The sequence below is a fragment of the Mandrillus leucophaeus genome, unplaced genomic scaffold, assembly GCF_000951045.1.
Source record: "Mandrillus leucophaeus isolate KB7577 unplaced genomic scaffold, Mleu.le_1.0 Scaffold988, whole genome shotgun sequence".
In the NCBI taxonomy this organism is placed as follows: Eukaryota; Metazoa; Chordata; class Mammalia; order Primates; family Cercopithecidae; genus Mandrillus; species Mandrillus leucophaeus.
The window spans coordinates 567,901-585,767 of NW_012110785.1; the positions used below are offsets into that span (position 1 = coordinate 567,901).

At 39.6% G+C, this 17,867-nt stretch overlaps 1 protein-coding gene across 2 annotated transcripts in view; it reads left to right on the plus strand.

Moving 5' to 3' along the window:
* KDM3A (lysine (K)-specific demethylase 3A) overlaps positions 1–17,867 on the plus strand; it is a 61,306-nt gene that overhangs the window by 35,415 nt on the left and 8,024 nt on the right. For both annotated transcript variants that reach the window (XM_011971130.1, XM_011971131.1), the window contains exons 11-21: positions 2,371–2,575; positions 6,724–6,938; positions 9,848–10,000; positions 10,140–10,235; positions 10,561–10,688; positions 12,121–12,316; positions 13,865–14,037; positions 14,398–14,634; positions 16,010–16,181; positions 16,961–17,048; positions 17,733–17,863. In XM_011971130.1, coding sequence (XP_011826520.1) covers positions 2,371–2,575; positions 6,724–6,938; positions 9,848–10,000; positions 10,140–10,235; positions 10,561–10,688; positions 12,121–12,316; positions 13,865–14,037; positions 14,398–14,634; positions 16,010–16,181; positions 16,961–17,048; positions 17,733–17,863 — 1,794 coding nt within the window. The remainder of the gene's footprint in view (positions 1–2,370; positions 2,576–6,723; positions 6,939–9,847; positions 10,001–10,139; positions 10,236–10,560; positions 10,689–12,120; positions 12,317–13,864; positions 14,038–14,397; positions 14,635–16,009; positions 16,182–16,960; positions 17,049–17,732; positions 17,864–17,867) is intronic.

The window sequence follows — 17,867 nt, forward strand, 5'->3', positions numbered from 1 at the left end:
AGACCAGCCTGGGCAACATAGTGAGACCCCATCTCCACAAAAAATTTTTAAAAAAATCAACCGGGCATGGTGGTACACACCTGTTATTCCTAGCTACTGGGGAAGCTGAGGCAGGGGGGTTGCTTGACCCCAGGAGTTGGAGGCTGCAGTGAGTTATGATTGTACCTCTGCACTCTAGCCTGGGCGACAGAGCGAGAGCTTGGCTCAAAAAAACAAAACGAATAAAAGCAACCTACGAAAACAACTTATTTATTTGGATCAGTAAAAATGAATATATCTACACTGCCTTTTTAATTGCAGGCCTCTGTAAAATTAGAGGGCAAGATGGCTGGATTTGACTTGCGAATCTTTTTAGTATAGCATTGGAAGAATAGAACTTTCTTTGCCTAGCAATACTTCTAACCTAGCTTCTTCATTGAGGTTTAAGTTAATATAGCTGTTAATTTGCATAAAATTAATTGCATAAGATTATCCTATTCTCAGAAATTATGTAACACTCAAAGTACATATTCATAACCATATCCTTGTTCTATTTATTCTTTTTGAATCATCAGCTCTCACACTCAGCTAGTTTTTGAAGCAAATTAATATGTGAAGAAGCAGTAAAGATTCTAGTGCAGTAAGCACATGATAGATACACAAGTGAGTTATGGAGTCCAGCTTTGTCTCATTTAATATATTATGCAGCTATTCTCCATCTAATGGATTGTAAAAGAAGTGAAATACCTACTTACATCCTGGACTAGCACATCCTGCTATCTACTGTGACTTTTTTTTTGATTGAGGTGTGAGAGTGTGATCAGAAGCCTTCCGTGACTTCTAATCTGTGTCCACTAGTAATGCATGTTGGTACAGAAGGCTTGGAAAACTTTTCTGCTCCTTTCTTGCACTTTGGGTCTAGAAAACAAAAACAAACTGGAGTCAAACAGCTGCCTTTTTTTCTGTTCAGATAGATAATGTGGCTCCTCAGAAGTGGGCATTGCATTTTTCTCTTGACTTGGCTTTGAATTCAGAGAATCACTGATGGTAGCTCCTGTTGCTCTCCTCGGTAAAGAGCTAGATTTAGACAGTTCAACTTTCTTATTTCTAGATATTTCTTCGTGTGAGCCAGAATAGAACAGGTAAGATAACTTTTTTTGCCTGTGATCTGTGGAAGCGTGGCCCAACTCAAAGGATGATGTCTTTCAATATCTGAGTAATTAAAATTACATCCTTGAACTACTAATCTCTTTATTTTCTTTCCTTTCTTACTTTACCTTCTCTTTCACTATAACTGAATAAGAGTGTTTAAGGGATCAAGGACTAACAGCATCATGTTGAAATTTACATGTGGTCTAGTCCTGCTTTAAAAGAGAGGTAAGATTAGATCATCTCTAAGGTAATTATTGAAGATGTTTACTTTATTTAAAACCACCTTTGGTTTAGGATCTTCGCATTTTCTCCAAGACTGACCTCTCCCACCCATCTCTCAACTAGTTCCCCAGAAGCTGTTGGTTTTTGACTTTTGTTTGTTTGCCTAAAAACCCACTTCCTTCTTCTCAGCTCTCTTGGACCCTAAGAAAAGGTCTTTTCTGTTTTCTATTAAATATTCCTTAAGGCTCTTGACATACAAATGGATTCCTTACTTTGTTCTCTGACACGGTGATTGCTCTTTCCTAATACATCTCTACCTTTCTTTAGAAACCATATTAACATTTCAAGTTCTCCGGCTGATTACAAGTTAAAACATACAATCTGCATTTACTTAGAATTATAATCCTGTCTGTAGCCAGTGCTCTTAATCCTGCATAGACCACATGAGCAGAAGTGGAAGACATGTCAGGAGTCAAGTGACAGGCATTTAGAAGATGCTGTAACCCCGTAGACCGAGGGGCTATGTAGGAAAGTGATTTGTTTATTGTTATTTTTAGAATGGTTAGTTTTTGCATTGCACTTTTAAAAACACACCTTAAACCAGTCTTTTTTGCATTTGGAACATGACAGAGTGGACGTCCACAAAGTCAGACCTTTACGGAGGTGAACCTCAACAGAGTTTGAATTAAATACCTGATTTGAAAACATCCTAAAATGTAGGGTGGTGAATAGAAGTACACATTAACTTTAAATTGTGAGTCTGGCTGTTTAATTTCGAGTTTTATGTTGCCAAATGGATTCAGCAAATAAGAATTGTTTTATAAAGAGAGTAAAACTTTTCCAGTTATTCTGAGAGTTGTTTTCTGTTGAGCCATTTTTGGAAATTACAGTTGAACCAGGAATGGAGAAGGGAGTTCTCTTTAAGGGAATATTGGCTTTTTGAATAGAATTCAGTCATATATGAATGTGGTGTTAAAAAATTTGAGGTCCTGTCTCCTTTATCTTTTGTTTTCCTAGCCCCTTCCAGGAAGTCGGTTTTGACAGACCCAGCTAAACTCAAAAAGCTGCAACAGAGTGGCGAGGCCTTCGTACAGGATGATTCTTGTGTGAACATTGTGGCACAGTTGCCTAAGTGCCGAGAGTGTCGCTTGGACAGTCTCCGCAAGGATAAGGAGCAACAGAAGGACTCACCTGTGTTTTGCCGCTTCTTTCACTTCAGGAGGTGAGGCATTTTGGGAAAAGTTCAGATAATCTGGGCATACTTTTTATGCTAGATCATCTAACCTACCTTTTTTACTCCTTTATCAACAGTAAATCTAGAAGTAAAAAGGTGGCAGATGTTGCATTTGTAATCACTAGGTTGGAGAATCTAGATCTTATTGCATGTGACTTTTCATTCTTATTTTTGTTTTTTTTTTTAAAGTAACGAAGCTTAAAAATATAAACTTCTACTTCTGAAAGGAACAGTCATTATAGAAAAATGTTGAAGGTTCTGAAAAACCACTACAAATAACTACTATTAACTTTTCAGTGCATTGTATGATCATAAAATGTATTCAGGCATACATAGTTGGTATACTGCGCCTTCTGTTTTGAATCTTATTTTCCTATTATGTAGTAGGGACCTCTTGATCATAACCTTTTCCTTAAAATACTTTTGAATTTCTGTGTAAGAGCACATTAATAGTAATGTTTGATAATTTATTTCACCAATTCCCTTGTTGGTATTAAGATTATTTTGTATTTTTTGTGACTGGAAATAATGCAGAAATGATCATCTTGTCCATGTCCCTGACTATTTGCTTTGGGAGGATTACTAGAAATGGCATTTCTGGGTCAGAAGGTGTGTGTGTTTTAAGACTTTGATACACATGTTCTGTCAAGTTATCCTCCAGGAAGGTTGCACCTGTGTCCTTGCCCACTGCAGGGTTTGAACATGCTCCCATGGTCTCTGTACCATTGGCAGCAGGGAGAGGCATATGTTTTAAAAAAATCTTTTCCAACTTTATAGGCAAAATTTTCATATATATATATATATAAATTCAAAATCATTTTCTTTAAATTCTTCTGTCCTGAGTGAAGAAAAAAGCAGCCCTATCTTCTCTTTTGTTCATATAGAAATGAACAGTGTTGGCATAGTTGAACTTGAGATAAAATTCACTTTCTCAGAAATCTAGGTACTTTCAGGTTGAACTAACTCTAATCATAAACAGAAGAGTTGACTTCAATTTCTTCCTATTCTCCTCCTCCCCTTTCATTTTATCTAAGTGAAAAGCTTGCTGATGAGCTGAATTAAATGCACAGGGAATTTAGATCATTAATTATATATGCTTGTAATTTTCAGATTCAGGCTTATTTAACAAAATAAGAATTTTTTAGATACTAGTTTGCCCCATTCATCCCTTTGTAAATTGCAAAAGCACATCATAAAGCATGTGGGTAGCATTTAGAGCTGTAATACTGTTAACATATGTTAACATATGCATATATTAATATATTTTGAATAACTCCTGGCCCAGAATAAGCTCTCAGTAGAGGGTAACTCTATTTCCCTTCCTCTCGAGAATTTTTTTCTTAAACAGGTGTGTTACAGTGCATGTTCATTTTATGTGTATGTATTTTGAAGAAACTGAAATGGTTGTGCTTTGTACAGGTCTTTGTGTTTCTATCATGCCCTTGATTTCATGTTGTTATGGCTCCTCTGCTATGAAAGGTATAACTAGATTGGATGAGAGATTGGTTTAAGTTGCAAAGGCATTTTAGGGAAGAGATAATTTATTTTGTTTTGTTCTTTGTAATATGATTAGAGCTTTTTTTTTTTTAAACCCACTATATTTTTGTAACAGTCTAGAAGTCATTGACTTTATGACTTAGCTGTTTTTTTCATTTTTGACTTCTTTAAAGGGGAAAGTACCTTTGCCTAATGCTGCATAGTAGAAGCCAGTGTAGTAGAAACTAGAAAAAACTCATATCTTGGTGAAAGAATATCATAATTTAACTTTTTTCCTGATGTTTAGAGTGAAGATCGAGGCTGTCATTAGCCTCCTCATCAAGTTTGTATCTCATTAAACTCTTTCGCAAATAAAATAGGAGTTAGGGGTAGGGTCTCAGTGGTAAGGCTCAGTTGCTAGGTCCTGTTGCCATTACGTCTCACTTTGAAATGCTTTCAAATTTATTTTTTAGTGTTATGACTATCTCTAATTTGGACTGTCAGTTAAAAACTTGCATCTCTCATTTGGACTGCTTGAAATAATTTGCATATGTTAGCTAACAGAGTCTTGTCCTTCCAGTTTATTCTACACTCTTTTGGACAAATGGTTTTTCTAAAACACAACTTCGCGTGTGTCTCACATGATGACTTTTGATAGCTGCCCAGTGCCTAGCAAAGTCAAGGTCCCCAGTGAAATACTGAAGGCTTCAGCAATTGACCCCAACTTACCTCTGCAACTTCTTCCTGATTCTTACCTATTTGAATAAACCCTTTAGTCTAATTGGTCTATTGTCACCCTGTTCACCTTTAGTTTTCTTGCTTTTATATGAAATACTGTCTTTTGGACATACCTTCTTTCACCTAATTGTCTACCTTTTCTTGCCAAAGCAAGCTCAGTTACTGTCTTTACCGTGAGGCCCTCATCATATTGGCCCACAAAACTCATAGTCAGCAGTCAGCACTTTGTCCTCTGCTCTTACAAGAATTGATGACTGTTACGATATGTTACAGGCTACTTCATTGTGTTTTATGTCTATTTCTTATGTCTCCTACTAGAAATATTTGTTTATATGTATGTATGTATGTATTTACTTATTTATGTTTAGAGACAGAATCTTACTCTGCTGCCCAGGCTGGAGTGCATTGGCACGATCATAGCTTACTGTTATGTCAAACTCCGGGGCTCAAGTGATCTTCCCATCTCAGCTTCCCAGGTACCTAGGACTACAGGCTTCTGCCACCATGCCTGGCTAATTAAAAAAATTATTTTTTTGTAGAGACAGGGTCTTGCTATGTTCTCTGGGCTGGTCTCGAACTGGATCCGTCTCAGCCTCCCAAAGTGCTAGGATTACAGTGAGCCATTGTGCCTAGCCAGAATACTATATTTTTAGGCTGGGCATGGTGGTTCATGCTTGTAATCCCAGCACTTCAGGAGACCAAGGTGGGAGGATTGCTTGAGGCCAGGAGTTTGACACCAGCTTGGGCAACATGACAAACTCCTGTCTCTACAAAAAATGGAAAAAGAAAATTAACTGGGTGTGGTGGCACATGCCTGCCTTCCCAGCCACTTGAGAGGCTAAGATGGGAGGATTGCTGAAGCCTGGGAGGTGGGGGTTGCAGTGAGCCATAATCGTACCACTGTACTCCAGCCTGGGGCATTGGAGTGAGAGCCTGTCTCAAAAAAAGAAAAAAATATTTTGTGTTTTAAAAATCTAAAATACATAGCTTATGAAAAAAACATTCAAGTGTTACAGAGTATTGAAGGCAAATAATGAACAAATGGTCTGCCCTTTGTTCCACTTCTTAGGTTCTGAGGCCCATTTTAATGCTTCCCTCTTTCCAGAAGCTTGGACAGTAACGTGCAGCTGGAATTCATATAGGCACCAAGTGTGGCCATTGCTTCAGTGACTGTCTAGCGGTTACCCTTCTTTAGCTGAGCTTTTGTCTTGAAGCAGTAGTTGTATTTAAATCTGATCAGGTTATTTATCACCTTCTGTTTGTTAACGACTTACCTTTGTAGTAACTTACGATTTTCCTGCTCTTAAGTGCCAAGTCCAGCAGGTCGAACAACTATCCCTGGAGGCAGTGTGATTATATTGGTTTGAGTGCAAAATATACCTCTCCCCCCTTCTCCTTGCTCCTCTTTCCCCCTGTCTAGCTTGTCTTTTGGGGAAAAAGTGTTTTGAATCTTCCTACTGACATTGCCAAATAATCATTGGCTGTGATTAGCCATGGAGATTACAGAAAACTAGGAAGGACTTTGTTGATTTAAATAGTAATTACAAGTTGTGGATGGGCACGGTGGCTCATGCCTGTAATCCCAGCACTTTGGGAGACTAAGGCAGGAGTATCACCTGAGGTCAGGAGTTCAAGACCATCCTGGCCAACATAGCAAAATTCTCTACTAAAAATACAAAACTTAGGCAGGAGTGGTGGTGCACGCTTGTAATCCCAGCTACGGGGGAAGCTGAGGCAGGGAGAATTGCTTGAACCTGGGAGGCGGAGGTTGCAGTGAGCTGAGATGGCACCACTGCACTCCAGCCTGGGTGACAGAGCGAGACTCTGTCTCCCCCTCGCCCCCTCAAAAAGTAATTACAAGTTGTAAATCAGTTTTGTGTGTGTGTGTGTGCATTATATCTTTTTTTCCCCTGCTTCCCTAGGTTACAATTCAACAAACATGGTGTGTTGCGGGTAGAAGGATTCTTAACACCAAACAAGTATGACAATGAAGCAATTGGCTTGTGGTTACCTTTAACCAAAAACGTTGTGGGGATTGATTTGGACACAGCAAAGTACATCTTGGCCAACATTGGAGACCACTTCTGTCAAATGGTGATTTCTGAAAAGGAAGCTATGTCAACTATTGAGCCACACAGTAAGAGCATCTCTTAGGGGGTAGGATTTTTGAGCCCAACTTGATTTTTGTTCCTAAGTGACACCTAAGTCCTAATTGCTTGGGTTTTTTTTTCACCCAGAAGTTTAGATAACTTTGATGTAATGAGGTTGCAGTTTTCCTTTTGTAACAGGTTTGATCAGAGTTAGCCACCTATTTTTGGGGTTTATTTTGGGCCAATTACCAAAGGAGTGGAACTCCTTTTTTGTTAGGAAAGGTGAAGGTACAGTAATGGTGGATTTGCACAGCCTCACCAGCAGTGCAGGCACACTACAAGGGGATGAGGTCTCAGATTGGTTTATTTTAAAACAAAGATTCTTAATCATGAATACATTTCAAGGAAAGAAAGAATGAGAAGGCTGACTCTTAGACCTACTGGGTTAGAGTCTGCAGGGCTGGGTCCCAGACATGAGAGTGAGAACAGGTTCAGAATGGAAATGATTGTTAGAGTCAAGGTTTGAAGGGAATACTTGGAGGTTCTAGATGGGCATGTGCTTGTGTTCTCTGCTCTTTGGGAGCACTCTTATGCTGATCTGGCAGCCTGTTAAGCCACAGGAATCAGGGTAGGTGCCACATTAGAGCCAGACCTCCTTCATGACATCTCAAGCTAGGATGTTTGGAGGACGGTACAGCCTCTTCCTGTCCATGTCTCTCTGTGGAAATGAGTTAATCCAGCCAGAAGCACCATGGGGTATCTGTCTTGTAAGCCTCATATTTTCTTCCATCATTTTATCTTTATCAGTGGTTGAAAGTTAAAAGTGAAGCCTTTCCATTCCTCTGGTATGTCTCTTTTTAGACTCTGCTTACCCAAGTATGTTTGAATACAAGCATCCATGCCAGTCTTAAGAATTTTGATTTATTACCAGCAACTAACCGAAGCTAGCTTAAGCACAAAAATAACTTATTGAATAGATGTGGATACTCTCTCAGAGTCCAAGGAACAGGACTAGGGCATTCCCAGCTGTAGGAATCCAGAGCTGCCTGGGAGAAAGGGAATTGCGAGTGCCTGGAACAACCAGAGTCATTCTTTAGAATTACTTCATTCTGCTAGGGTAGTGGAGACTCTAAGTCAAAAGTCTTATTATACTTTTCCCCCCTGTAGTCTGTTTAAGACAAGCAATATTAGTTTTCCACTTTCAGTAGAGATACAAAGTTTCTTTATTAAATATATTTAAGTAAGAGTAGTAGATCGAAAGAAAAATTCCTAAGTAATTGATCTGGCAGTGGTACATACATGACTGCAATGTGGAAATACTTTTTTGGAATGTATTAGTAACTTTGCTCCTGAATGAGCAGAGCTGTTTTAAGCAAGTGATGGCTTTGTTTTCGATAATGGTGAGTCATCTGAAAAATGTGTTTTTTTTTTTTAATATAGAAAAGGCATAGACAGTTATCTTTTAGAACATAATTAAGAAACTGTCCTCCTTGAAGACTTGAATGTGATTAACCTTTCCTCCTTGCCTTTTTGATTATCCTGTTGCTCTTTCTTTTCTCTGTGACAAGCTGGTCAGATTGGAGAGAGAAACCCACTGTGAGTGGCACTGAAATACGCCACCATACCCAGAAGAGTTTACCTCTGATCCTGAGATTAGGGAGCAGATCTCAACTATTACTACTTTTATTCTGTCTTTTCAGTGACAAATAATCATTAAATGGGTGGCTGAGAGATCTAAGAGTACTTTCTGATAAAACAGTCTAATCCAAGTGTCCAAGATCATAAAATATCATTTATAAGATGCCTAAAGCTATATGTATTGTGTCCTGTGCTATTACATTGTAATGTAATGGCAGAAGTTCATTCAGCAATTGGTTTGATTTTGTATAAACTAAAGCTTGGTCATTTGGATAGTGTTCAGTCTGAAGAAGGATGAGTTAACCCCAAACTGGATTAGGAAGAAGATGTTCACCATAGAACAGGAGTGCAGCAGCATTGATCCAGTGTTGTTCAGGAGAGAGACACAGACTGTCTGCCAGGAGTCTCCTAGTCAGGAGACCTTGGGCTTTTCTGTGACCCACAAAAATGTCCTCCCTTTGCTCATATTTCTGAAAGCTTGCTGATACCTGGTTTGGTTCCTTGATCTGGCACTCCTCCATCTGGGGGAAGGGTCCAATGGCCTGTCCTGTTTTGGAAGGCCTCTCTCTCCAGTTATTAGGTCTTGGCCACTGGAACAGAAAATGCTGCTTTGTGGAATCCTGGGTCCTGCCTTAATCTGCTGGATGTTTGGTTAGTGTGAGTCAGTCCTGGGTGCCTGCATCATTTCTGGCACTGGCTAAATCGAATTTCTGACTGACTGGTGAAGGAACTGACCTTGGACCATTGTGCCTGCACAAAGTTAATGTGCAACTCCCTCCAGGCCCACTGAGCACCTTGGAGTTTTTAATGGGCAGTCTGAGTGGATGTAGGGTATCTGAATAACCTGATGCTCTATGAAGATTACTGGGTTTGTGGATCTGAGTAAATTCTTTTTTCCTTTGGAGAAAGCCTGGAACATGCTGCCTTTAAATTCTGAAAGTGACTTATGACTCAGAGGTTAAGAACCACTGTTACGTGATACCTGTATCTGAGCTCCAACTTGTGTAACTAGTGCTGCACAGTCTGAATAGGGATTCTGCTTGGAGTTCAGTCTCCTGGAGGGAGGTGAGACTGTGCCTGAATATATACAGTGAGAAGAGGCATGAATCTCAAGTACAAATTAAAGTTACTAGGAATGCTGAGGGGATCCAGGAGCACTTCATGGGGCGGAGGACAGCATTTGCAATGAAAGCTGAACAAAGTTAATTTGAAGTCTAAAGTCTAGTCACAGGGAGGAATGACAACAACCCCTACCTTTCATGTTTGATTTCAGAGGCCCTCTCCTTCCAAAGACTAAGTGATTTACTGATTTTTGCAGGACAGGTTGCTTGGAAGCGAGCTGTCAAAGGTGTTCGAGAAATGTGTGATGTGTGCGACACCACCATCTTCAACCTGCACTGGGTGTGTCCTCGGTGTGGGTTTGGAGTATGTGTGGATTGCTATCGGATGAAGAGAAAGAATTGCCAACAGGGTGAGAACCGATTTGATTCTCCTCCAGCCCCTCTACACAGTTAAATCAAGTTTTTTGTTGATTTATGTTTGGTGGGTTTCTTGAAGCATGTGGAGCCAGAGTCTATAAAGAACAGTTACTACAAATCAGTTATTTGCAGGTGCTGCTTACAAGACTTTCTCTTGGCTAAAATGTGTGAAGAGTCAGATACATGAACCAGAGAACTTAATGCCCACACAGATCATTCCTGGAAAAGGTATTTCATGTGCTGCAGTGATTTTCTTTCCCTCTGTCTTGGTTAACTCATGGGGGCTGGTAGTTTGGTTTTACTTTATTACTCGCTTAAGTTTATTTTTGTCCAGAAGTGTATTAAATAATTCCTCCAACACTTTCTGATTACAGTTTTGTAGGATAATTTTGTAGAAGAAAAGAAAATGTATTTTGGGGAAGGCCTCTGGAGCAGGAGGAAAGGGAGGGAGTGGGAAAAGTAATCCTGTGGGGAATGCCAGCTTCTGCTCTGTAACGTTGAGGTTGAAAGTACCTAATACCCTTGTTCAGATGTTTGCCTCTGCCCTTTCTAGCCCTGTATGATGTTGGAGACATTGTTCATTCTGTAAGAGCGAAATGGGGAATAAAGGCAAACTGCCCTTGTTCAAACAGGCAATTCAAACTCTTTTCAAAGCCAACCTCAAAGGAAGACCTAAAACAGGTATTTACTGCTTATGTTAAATTCACCATCCCTTGTAATTGTCATTTGTCTGTTTTTCAAATAACCCAAGGATTTCTGTCAGTGTGTTTGAAAGGAACCTGGGGATAGTAATCAGTGGAAAGAGAGAGAGAAATAATTCATACATTTCATGTGGGAGTTCAGAGACCTGTTCTGACTTTTCACATTACTTTTGTAGACTCTTCTGTGGCCTCTTTTAGTAGGTTTTACATTTTTGTTTCTTGAAAAAGCAAAAGGTTCTATAGTAGTCTATCTAATAAGTAGCTGTCGAGTTTGTAAAGGGTTTAAAAAAAATTCTGTGTGTTTTGCAGAATTAAAATTATTCAGATAAGCCTTAACATTTTAAAAATTACGTAATATATTTTGCCTACGTTTATGAAAAGTTGAAGGAAATAATGATAAAATGAACCTTTAGTTGCCCATCATGCAATGTGAAAAATGTTAATTTTCTCAGTCCTCATATGTCTCCTTGGTGGCATCCCTCTCCTCTCTACCATCACATGTATGCCTTGCTCTCCCTTCTCCTCCTCGTTGCAGTAATCAGTATGCCGCATTGTGTTTAATAATCAGAAATTTACATTTTTATAAAGCTGTGGTGTCATAGGCAGGATGGGAGAACAGAAGACTTGTAATATTTGGAGTCAGAACTGAATGTGAAGTCTTTTCCTTCCACTTGCTAGTTGTGTTACTTTGGCTGAAGTGAGCTGGTTTCTATGTGGTTCAGCTTCCTCATCAGTAATATAGAAATAATAAGCAGCATTGATGATTGGGCATCACAGAATTATATCATAGTAAAGAGAGGGCCTGGACTACAACAGGAGTTTGGATAATTTTTTTCCTCCTTCTTATGTATGTATAAACTGGCTCTTGTCAGTTTTAAAAATTATTTTCTTCTACAGCAGTCATCTTGGATTTAATTTATGAGTTCTTTTAAGAGCTCCTCATCACATTTTTAAAGCTAAGTCAAAATAGCATTTTCTCTTTCTCTGCATCCCATTTCCTTCTGAAATCACAGCTTTACCTTTCCTGCCTGCCTCATTTATTCATTTTCAACCATGTTTTCTGTGCCTATCCTGGATTCTGGGATGAGTTCATAGGGGAGACAGGCACAAACTGGTCATTTTAAACCAGCATGGTACATAGAGTGATAGGGATATGTACCAGCAGGGGCTGGTAAAAGGGTGCGCGGGGTAATATCTTGCTGTGTTTTAAGTTGCTAACATCTCTTCTACCTTGTAGTTACTCTCTACTAGTGCGGGATTACTGCAGCTGTGGGGATACCCAGGGCTAGCTATTAGGTGGTTTTGTTCTGGATATTTATCTTGCTTGTCGGTCGGCTATTAGGAGAGAATAAAAGAAAAGGAAGCTGTCATTCTTCAGCATATATAAAATCGTCCTTTAATGCTTAACACAGACTTCTTTAGCTGGAGAAAAACCGACTCTTGGTACAGTGCTCCAGCAGAATCCCTCAGTGTTGGAGCCAGCAGCTGTGGGTGGGGAAGCAGTCTCCAAGCCAGCCGGAAGCATGAAGCCTGCCTGTCCAGCCAGCACATCTCCTCTAAACTGGCTGGCAGACCTAACCAGTGGGAATGTCAACAAGGAAAACAAGGGTGAGTGTTTCCTGCTTTCCTGTTTGTTCCTGAGTATTTTAGTCCATTCATGGAAGGACTTGGCAACCTCAGTTGCCGGGAGGACAGTGGTTAGAAGTCCTGTGGAATGGAAAGTGCTTCTCTGGAGTCATCCTGGAACCTGCCACAAATGAAATTGTTTTTGAAATGCAGTACCAAAGAGGAGAAATTTTGCTGCATTAAAATGTAGAGACTTCTACCTTCTGGCTGTGTTACAGAAGAGAAGAATTGCAGGCCACTTCTTTTATATAAAGATCTGGGACAAAATTTTAATGAATCAAATTTGACACTGTAAATGAAGGAATATTTGAATGTTAGACTACACCTGAATTTCTGGAAAAACCTTTATATAGCTTTAAAAATGTAATAAGGTGCTCTTAAAAGAACTCATAAATTAGGTCTAAGAGGACTGTTGTAGAAAAAAATAATTTGGAAAGCTAGCAAGAGCAGAGCTGGTGAGTTTATACATACCTTAGAAGGAGGAAAAAAAATATTCAAACTCCTGTTGTGGTCCAGGCCCTCTCTTTACATGTGATGTAATTCCGTGATGCTCAATCATCAGTATTGTTATTATTTCTGTATTACTGATGAGGAAGCTGAAGCATAGAAACCAGCACGTTTGAGCTGAAGTAAGACAATTAGCAAGTGGCTGGAAAAGAATTCAAATTTTTCAAGGTTTTTCCAGAAATGAAGATGTAGTCTGACATTCAAAAATATAGAAGAATCATGGGACAAGATGCAAAAAAACATTAAGTAAAATTCAGTACCTGTTTATGATTTACAAAAAACTTAAGAACATTCTTAATCAAGAGTTTAAGCAAAAAAACCTGGAGACATCATAAATAATCATTGAATTTTAAAAAAAATTTGTTTTGAGGTTTTTTGAGACAGAGTCTTGCTCTGTCCACCCAGGCTGGAGTGCAGAGACACAATCTTGGCTCACATTGCACTCTACCTCCCAGGTTCAAGCAATTCTCCTGCCTCAGCCTCCCGAGTAGCTAGGCTCATAGATGCCTGCCACCACGCCCTGCTAATTTTTGTATTTTTAGTAGAGACGGGGTTTTGCCATGTTGGCCAAGCTGGTCTTTGAGGTTTTTTTGTTTTGTTTTATTTTAACAGTTTCTATGTTCAAGACAAAGGATATCTATTACCACTTTTTATTAAGCATTGTACTGGAAGTCCTGGTCAGTGCATTGAGGGAAAAAAAAAAAGTGTAAAGAGAATGCTGCCAGTATTTGTAGATAGTACAAACAAAAAATCCAAAAGAATCTGCATTTACTAAACATTTGTCAGGGTTGCTAGATACAAAGGTCAATTTACAAAATTCCGTTGTACTGGGTAGTTATTGTTTTAACCTCAATGAGGAATCCTTGTCTAAGTAAATCATATCATTCATACTTATCTCCTAAAGTTTTTTTTTTGTTCCAGTAAATAGACAGCAAGTTCTAAAGTAATTCTGTTTGTAGAATACTAATAAGGGATTTGCCTTTCAGAATATTTTTTCATCTGGATGTTTTGGTTTTATTTTAGAAAAACAACCAACGATGCCAATTTTAAAGAATGAAATCAAATGCCTTCCACCCCTCCCGCCTTTAAGCAAATCCAGCACAGTCCTCCAAACGTTTAACAGCACAATTTTGACACCCGTAAGCAACAACAATTCTGGTTTCCTCCGGAATCTCTTGAATTCTTCTACAGGAAAGGTGTGTGTTTGTTTGTTTGGTACTACATGTTATAAAGTTGAAAACAGAACAGGAAAAGAGTAGAGAAGTTGGAACTGAAAGTAGAAAGGAGACTGAATCACATACTTACCTTTGTGGGTTCAGAAGGCTTGAGTCATTGGAGGATGGGTTTTATGGGACTATAGTTCTGGGCCAGGCCACTTTCTCATGTTACCTCACTTCTATGAGTTGTCAAGTGGGGACAGGGGATGTGCCTCTTTGCCTGGGGGACCTGGCTTAGAATCTTCTGGATGTGTAATATATACTCATCATTATGGGAATGGGGTTTCTTGATGGTAGGCGAATGACGTATTTGAGATTTTTGTTCTTTCTCCAATTCAGACAGAAAATGGACTCAAGAATACACCAAAAATCCTTGATGACATCTTTGCCTCTTTGGTGCAAAATAAGACTTCTTCCGATTTATCTAAGAGGCCTCAAGGACTGACGATCAAGCCCAGCATTCTGGGCTTTGACACTCCTCACTATTGGCTTTGTGATAATCGCTTGCTGTGCTTGCAAGACCCCAACAATAAGAGCAACTGGAATGTGTTTAGGGAGTGCTGGAAACAAGGACAGGTAATGTAGGCCTCCCATCCTCCAGCCCTATTCAGAACCCCCTTCTTAGTTTCTTTGGCAGACTTCTGTCAACCCCACCCCAGCCTTCCCCCACCCCTTCACCTTCTGTTTTATTCTTTATTGTTTAGGTGAATATAATCAGGTCAGGATGTGGCCATGGGTCTTCCTTTTTAAAGCAGATGGTCCTAAACTGACTTTTCCATTCAGGTTTTTGTTGCTTCCTACCAGTCCCCGTTGGGATTTTGATGAGGGCATCCAGGCTTGGTGATTCCTATGGTAAACCTCAGCAGAGGAAGTGAGAGTGTGACTACAGGCTGATGGGATTTGGGAGATTAGACACAATGTGGTAGAAAATCATGCACCCCTCTTACCTGAATGGAAAGCCTGTGCTGAAGGCAATTCTAGGTAGGCTAGGGCCGTGTGGTGTCATACAGTCCCCAGGTGCCTGCTTTAAAGGGCAGTGTTGTTGGATCTTAAGTGCTGGTTAATATCTTCAGGAGAATTTCTAGGCCTGCTTCTGTGCTTTCTTGTTTTGGTTCTGTTTTCTGGATCTTTGGCTTCTCTGTTTGGCCAGATAGGGTCTTTGCTAAAGGAACACTCTGCTCTCTTGGACAAGGATTTGGGAGAATTGCCAAAAAGAAATATGTGAGTGTTTAAGCAAAAATAAATTTTCAAAAATGTTTTTCTCCATCTAGTGTACTAATAGGATTTGCTCATTTAATCATATATAGACAAGAAACAAAATGATGGGCTGAATACAGTGTTTCAGCAGGCTTTCTTGCTTGTTGCCAATATTTTAAAGTTAGACTATTTCACATAAAGTTAAACTATAAAGTTAGACTATTTCACATAAAGTTAAACTATAAAGTCACATAAAGTTAGACTATTTCATTTAAAGTTAGACTATTTCACATAAAGGTTAGAGCTTCTGGGTTGTCTTAGACAGCCAAAAGATTTGGCACCCTCACACAGCCAGTAGTAGTGAGGGGTGTCACCGACCATATTCCTGCTTGGCAGTAACAGGCTCAAGTATAGTGAGGTCACCCTGTTTCACTGGTGACTGGTGTCACTGGACACTCCTTCCAGCCCTTGTCATCTTCACAGTCCGTCTTGCTGTGAGTAATGGAAAGGTGATCCTTTCTCCTAGATGCTTACCCATGTAGTTTTGAGAGCAAGAGGTGTGTAAGCAGATGAATGGTGAAGGTTGGAGGTGCTTCGGGAGCTCAGAGAACTAAGCCTAAACTGTCACATCACCATCTGAGATGGAGCACCAGCTCCATGGAAATACACCAATAGCAGCGTGAAGAGGGACTGCCTTCAGGAGTGGGGACAGAGCTGCCAGAGTTCAGACTAAAGTCTTCTTCTCTTCATTTAGCCAGTGATGGTGTCTGGAGTGCATCACAAATTGAACTCTGAACTTTGGAAACCTGAATCCTTCAGGAAAGAGTTTGGTGAGCAGGAAGTAGACCTAGTTAATTGTAGGACCAATGAAATCATCACAGGAGCCACAGTAGGAGACTTCTGGGATGGATTTGAAGACGTTCCAAGTATGTATGAAAGATCTTTTAAGGGGGTTGAGGATGTGAAAGGAGGGAACACAGGAATGGCAGGAGTCTGAGACCCATCAGTGGCAGCCGCAGCATTTTCCAGGATTTTGGAGTTTAAAATTAACATCTCTCCTCCCCTTCCTTGTTACAATGTTTATACTTTTAAACTCCGAGGCATTATTACCTGTTCTGTTTGTCTTTGTTGTCCTTGGACAGAACATCAGATAGGGTCAATCTCTCTCTCTCAGCAGAATAAGTAATTTGTTCCATGCTGGCCTCAGAAAACTGGGTTTACTAAACACCTGTGACCTTTGATTGCTGACATGCATTGCTGTTGATTAGTTGGGATGCTGCTCACTTCTTCCGGAACACTGTAGAGGAGGAGCAGATTGGATCGATGACAGCTGTCGAAACACCACCTACCTGCAGTGGGCAAAAGGGAGTGGCTGAATCTCCCAAGAATGAGTAGCAGCTTAATAAGCTTTAGGAAAGACAAGGCCCTGACACAAATCTGTTAGTTGGTGATCTTTATTTTGCTGCACCTTGCTGCCTTCTGGGTACAAATGGATTTCTTTACACTGCAGAAATAAAATGGTGGATAGTTGGTAAGAGGGGAAAAATAAGGAGTAATAATATTTGTATACTAAATTTATCAGGTTATGAAAATTTTGCAGAGATAAATTTATTTGTATTGTTGAGGCATAAAATGCTACTTTGTCATTTATTTTGGTCTGTTTCTGAGTTATAAATAGTAACAGTTCATCGTGGTTACCTTTCAGATCGTTTGAAAAATGAAAAAGAACCAATGGTGTTGAAACTTAAGGACTGGCCACCAGGAGAAGATTTTAGAGATATGATGCCTTCCAGGTATGATTATGAAGGTGGGGAGAGATGATTCTGTCCTTGACTTGGTAGGATAGTGAGAAAATAGTTTTCAAGGAAATATCAAAAGTTCTGCAGTTATACTGCTGCTGATTTTTCATTTCTAGTCTGTAGTCATTGGACGCATGTTTATTTTTAGATGAGATGAAGAAGTGATTGGCTTTTAGGCCTGGCTAATGGAACACCACACATTTTCCGAGGTAGGCCCTACTAGAGAAGAGGCTCACTTTTTCTTACAAGGCTGATTTGGAGGCAGTTGTGGAATCTGATGTGTAAGGGTCAGAACAGTATAGTCACAGCACTGAGTTAGACAAGAAGACATCTATTGGGTAGATCTATTTTACTGATTGAGCTTGAAACCTTGAAAAGGGTATCATAACTAATCAATGATGTATCTCTAAGCATAACTTTTTGTCTAGAATTTATTGCTGAGATCTTTTGTCTGAACTGTTACAGCCGATTTTGACACATTTGTGTGTTGTAGGAGAGAAAGAAGACATGTTTGTTTGTAACTACTGTAATTCTAATCTTAAATATTTGATGGCTTTCTCTGTCTACATGATCACAGATGTATTTGTTCCTTTTGGTGTAAAAGGAACAAAACAGGTTACACAATAATGAATTAGAAAAGCAATCTTATTTTGCAAATTCTTGGTTCTGTTGTTCTAGGTTTGATGATCTGATGGCCAACATTCCGCTGCCCGAGTACACAAGGCGAGATGGCAAACTGAACTTGGCCTCTAGGCTGCCCAACTACTTTGTTCGGCCAGATCTGGGTCCCAAGATGTATAATGCTTATGGTAA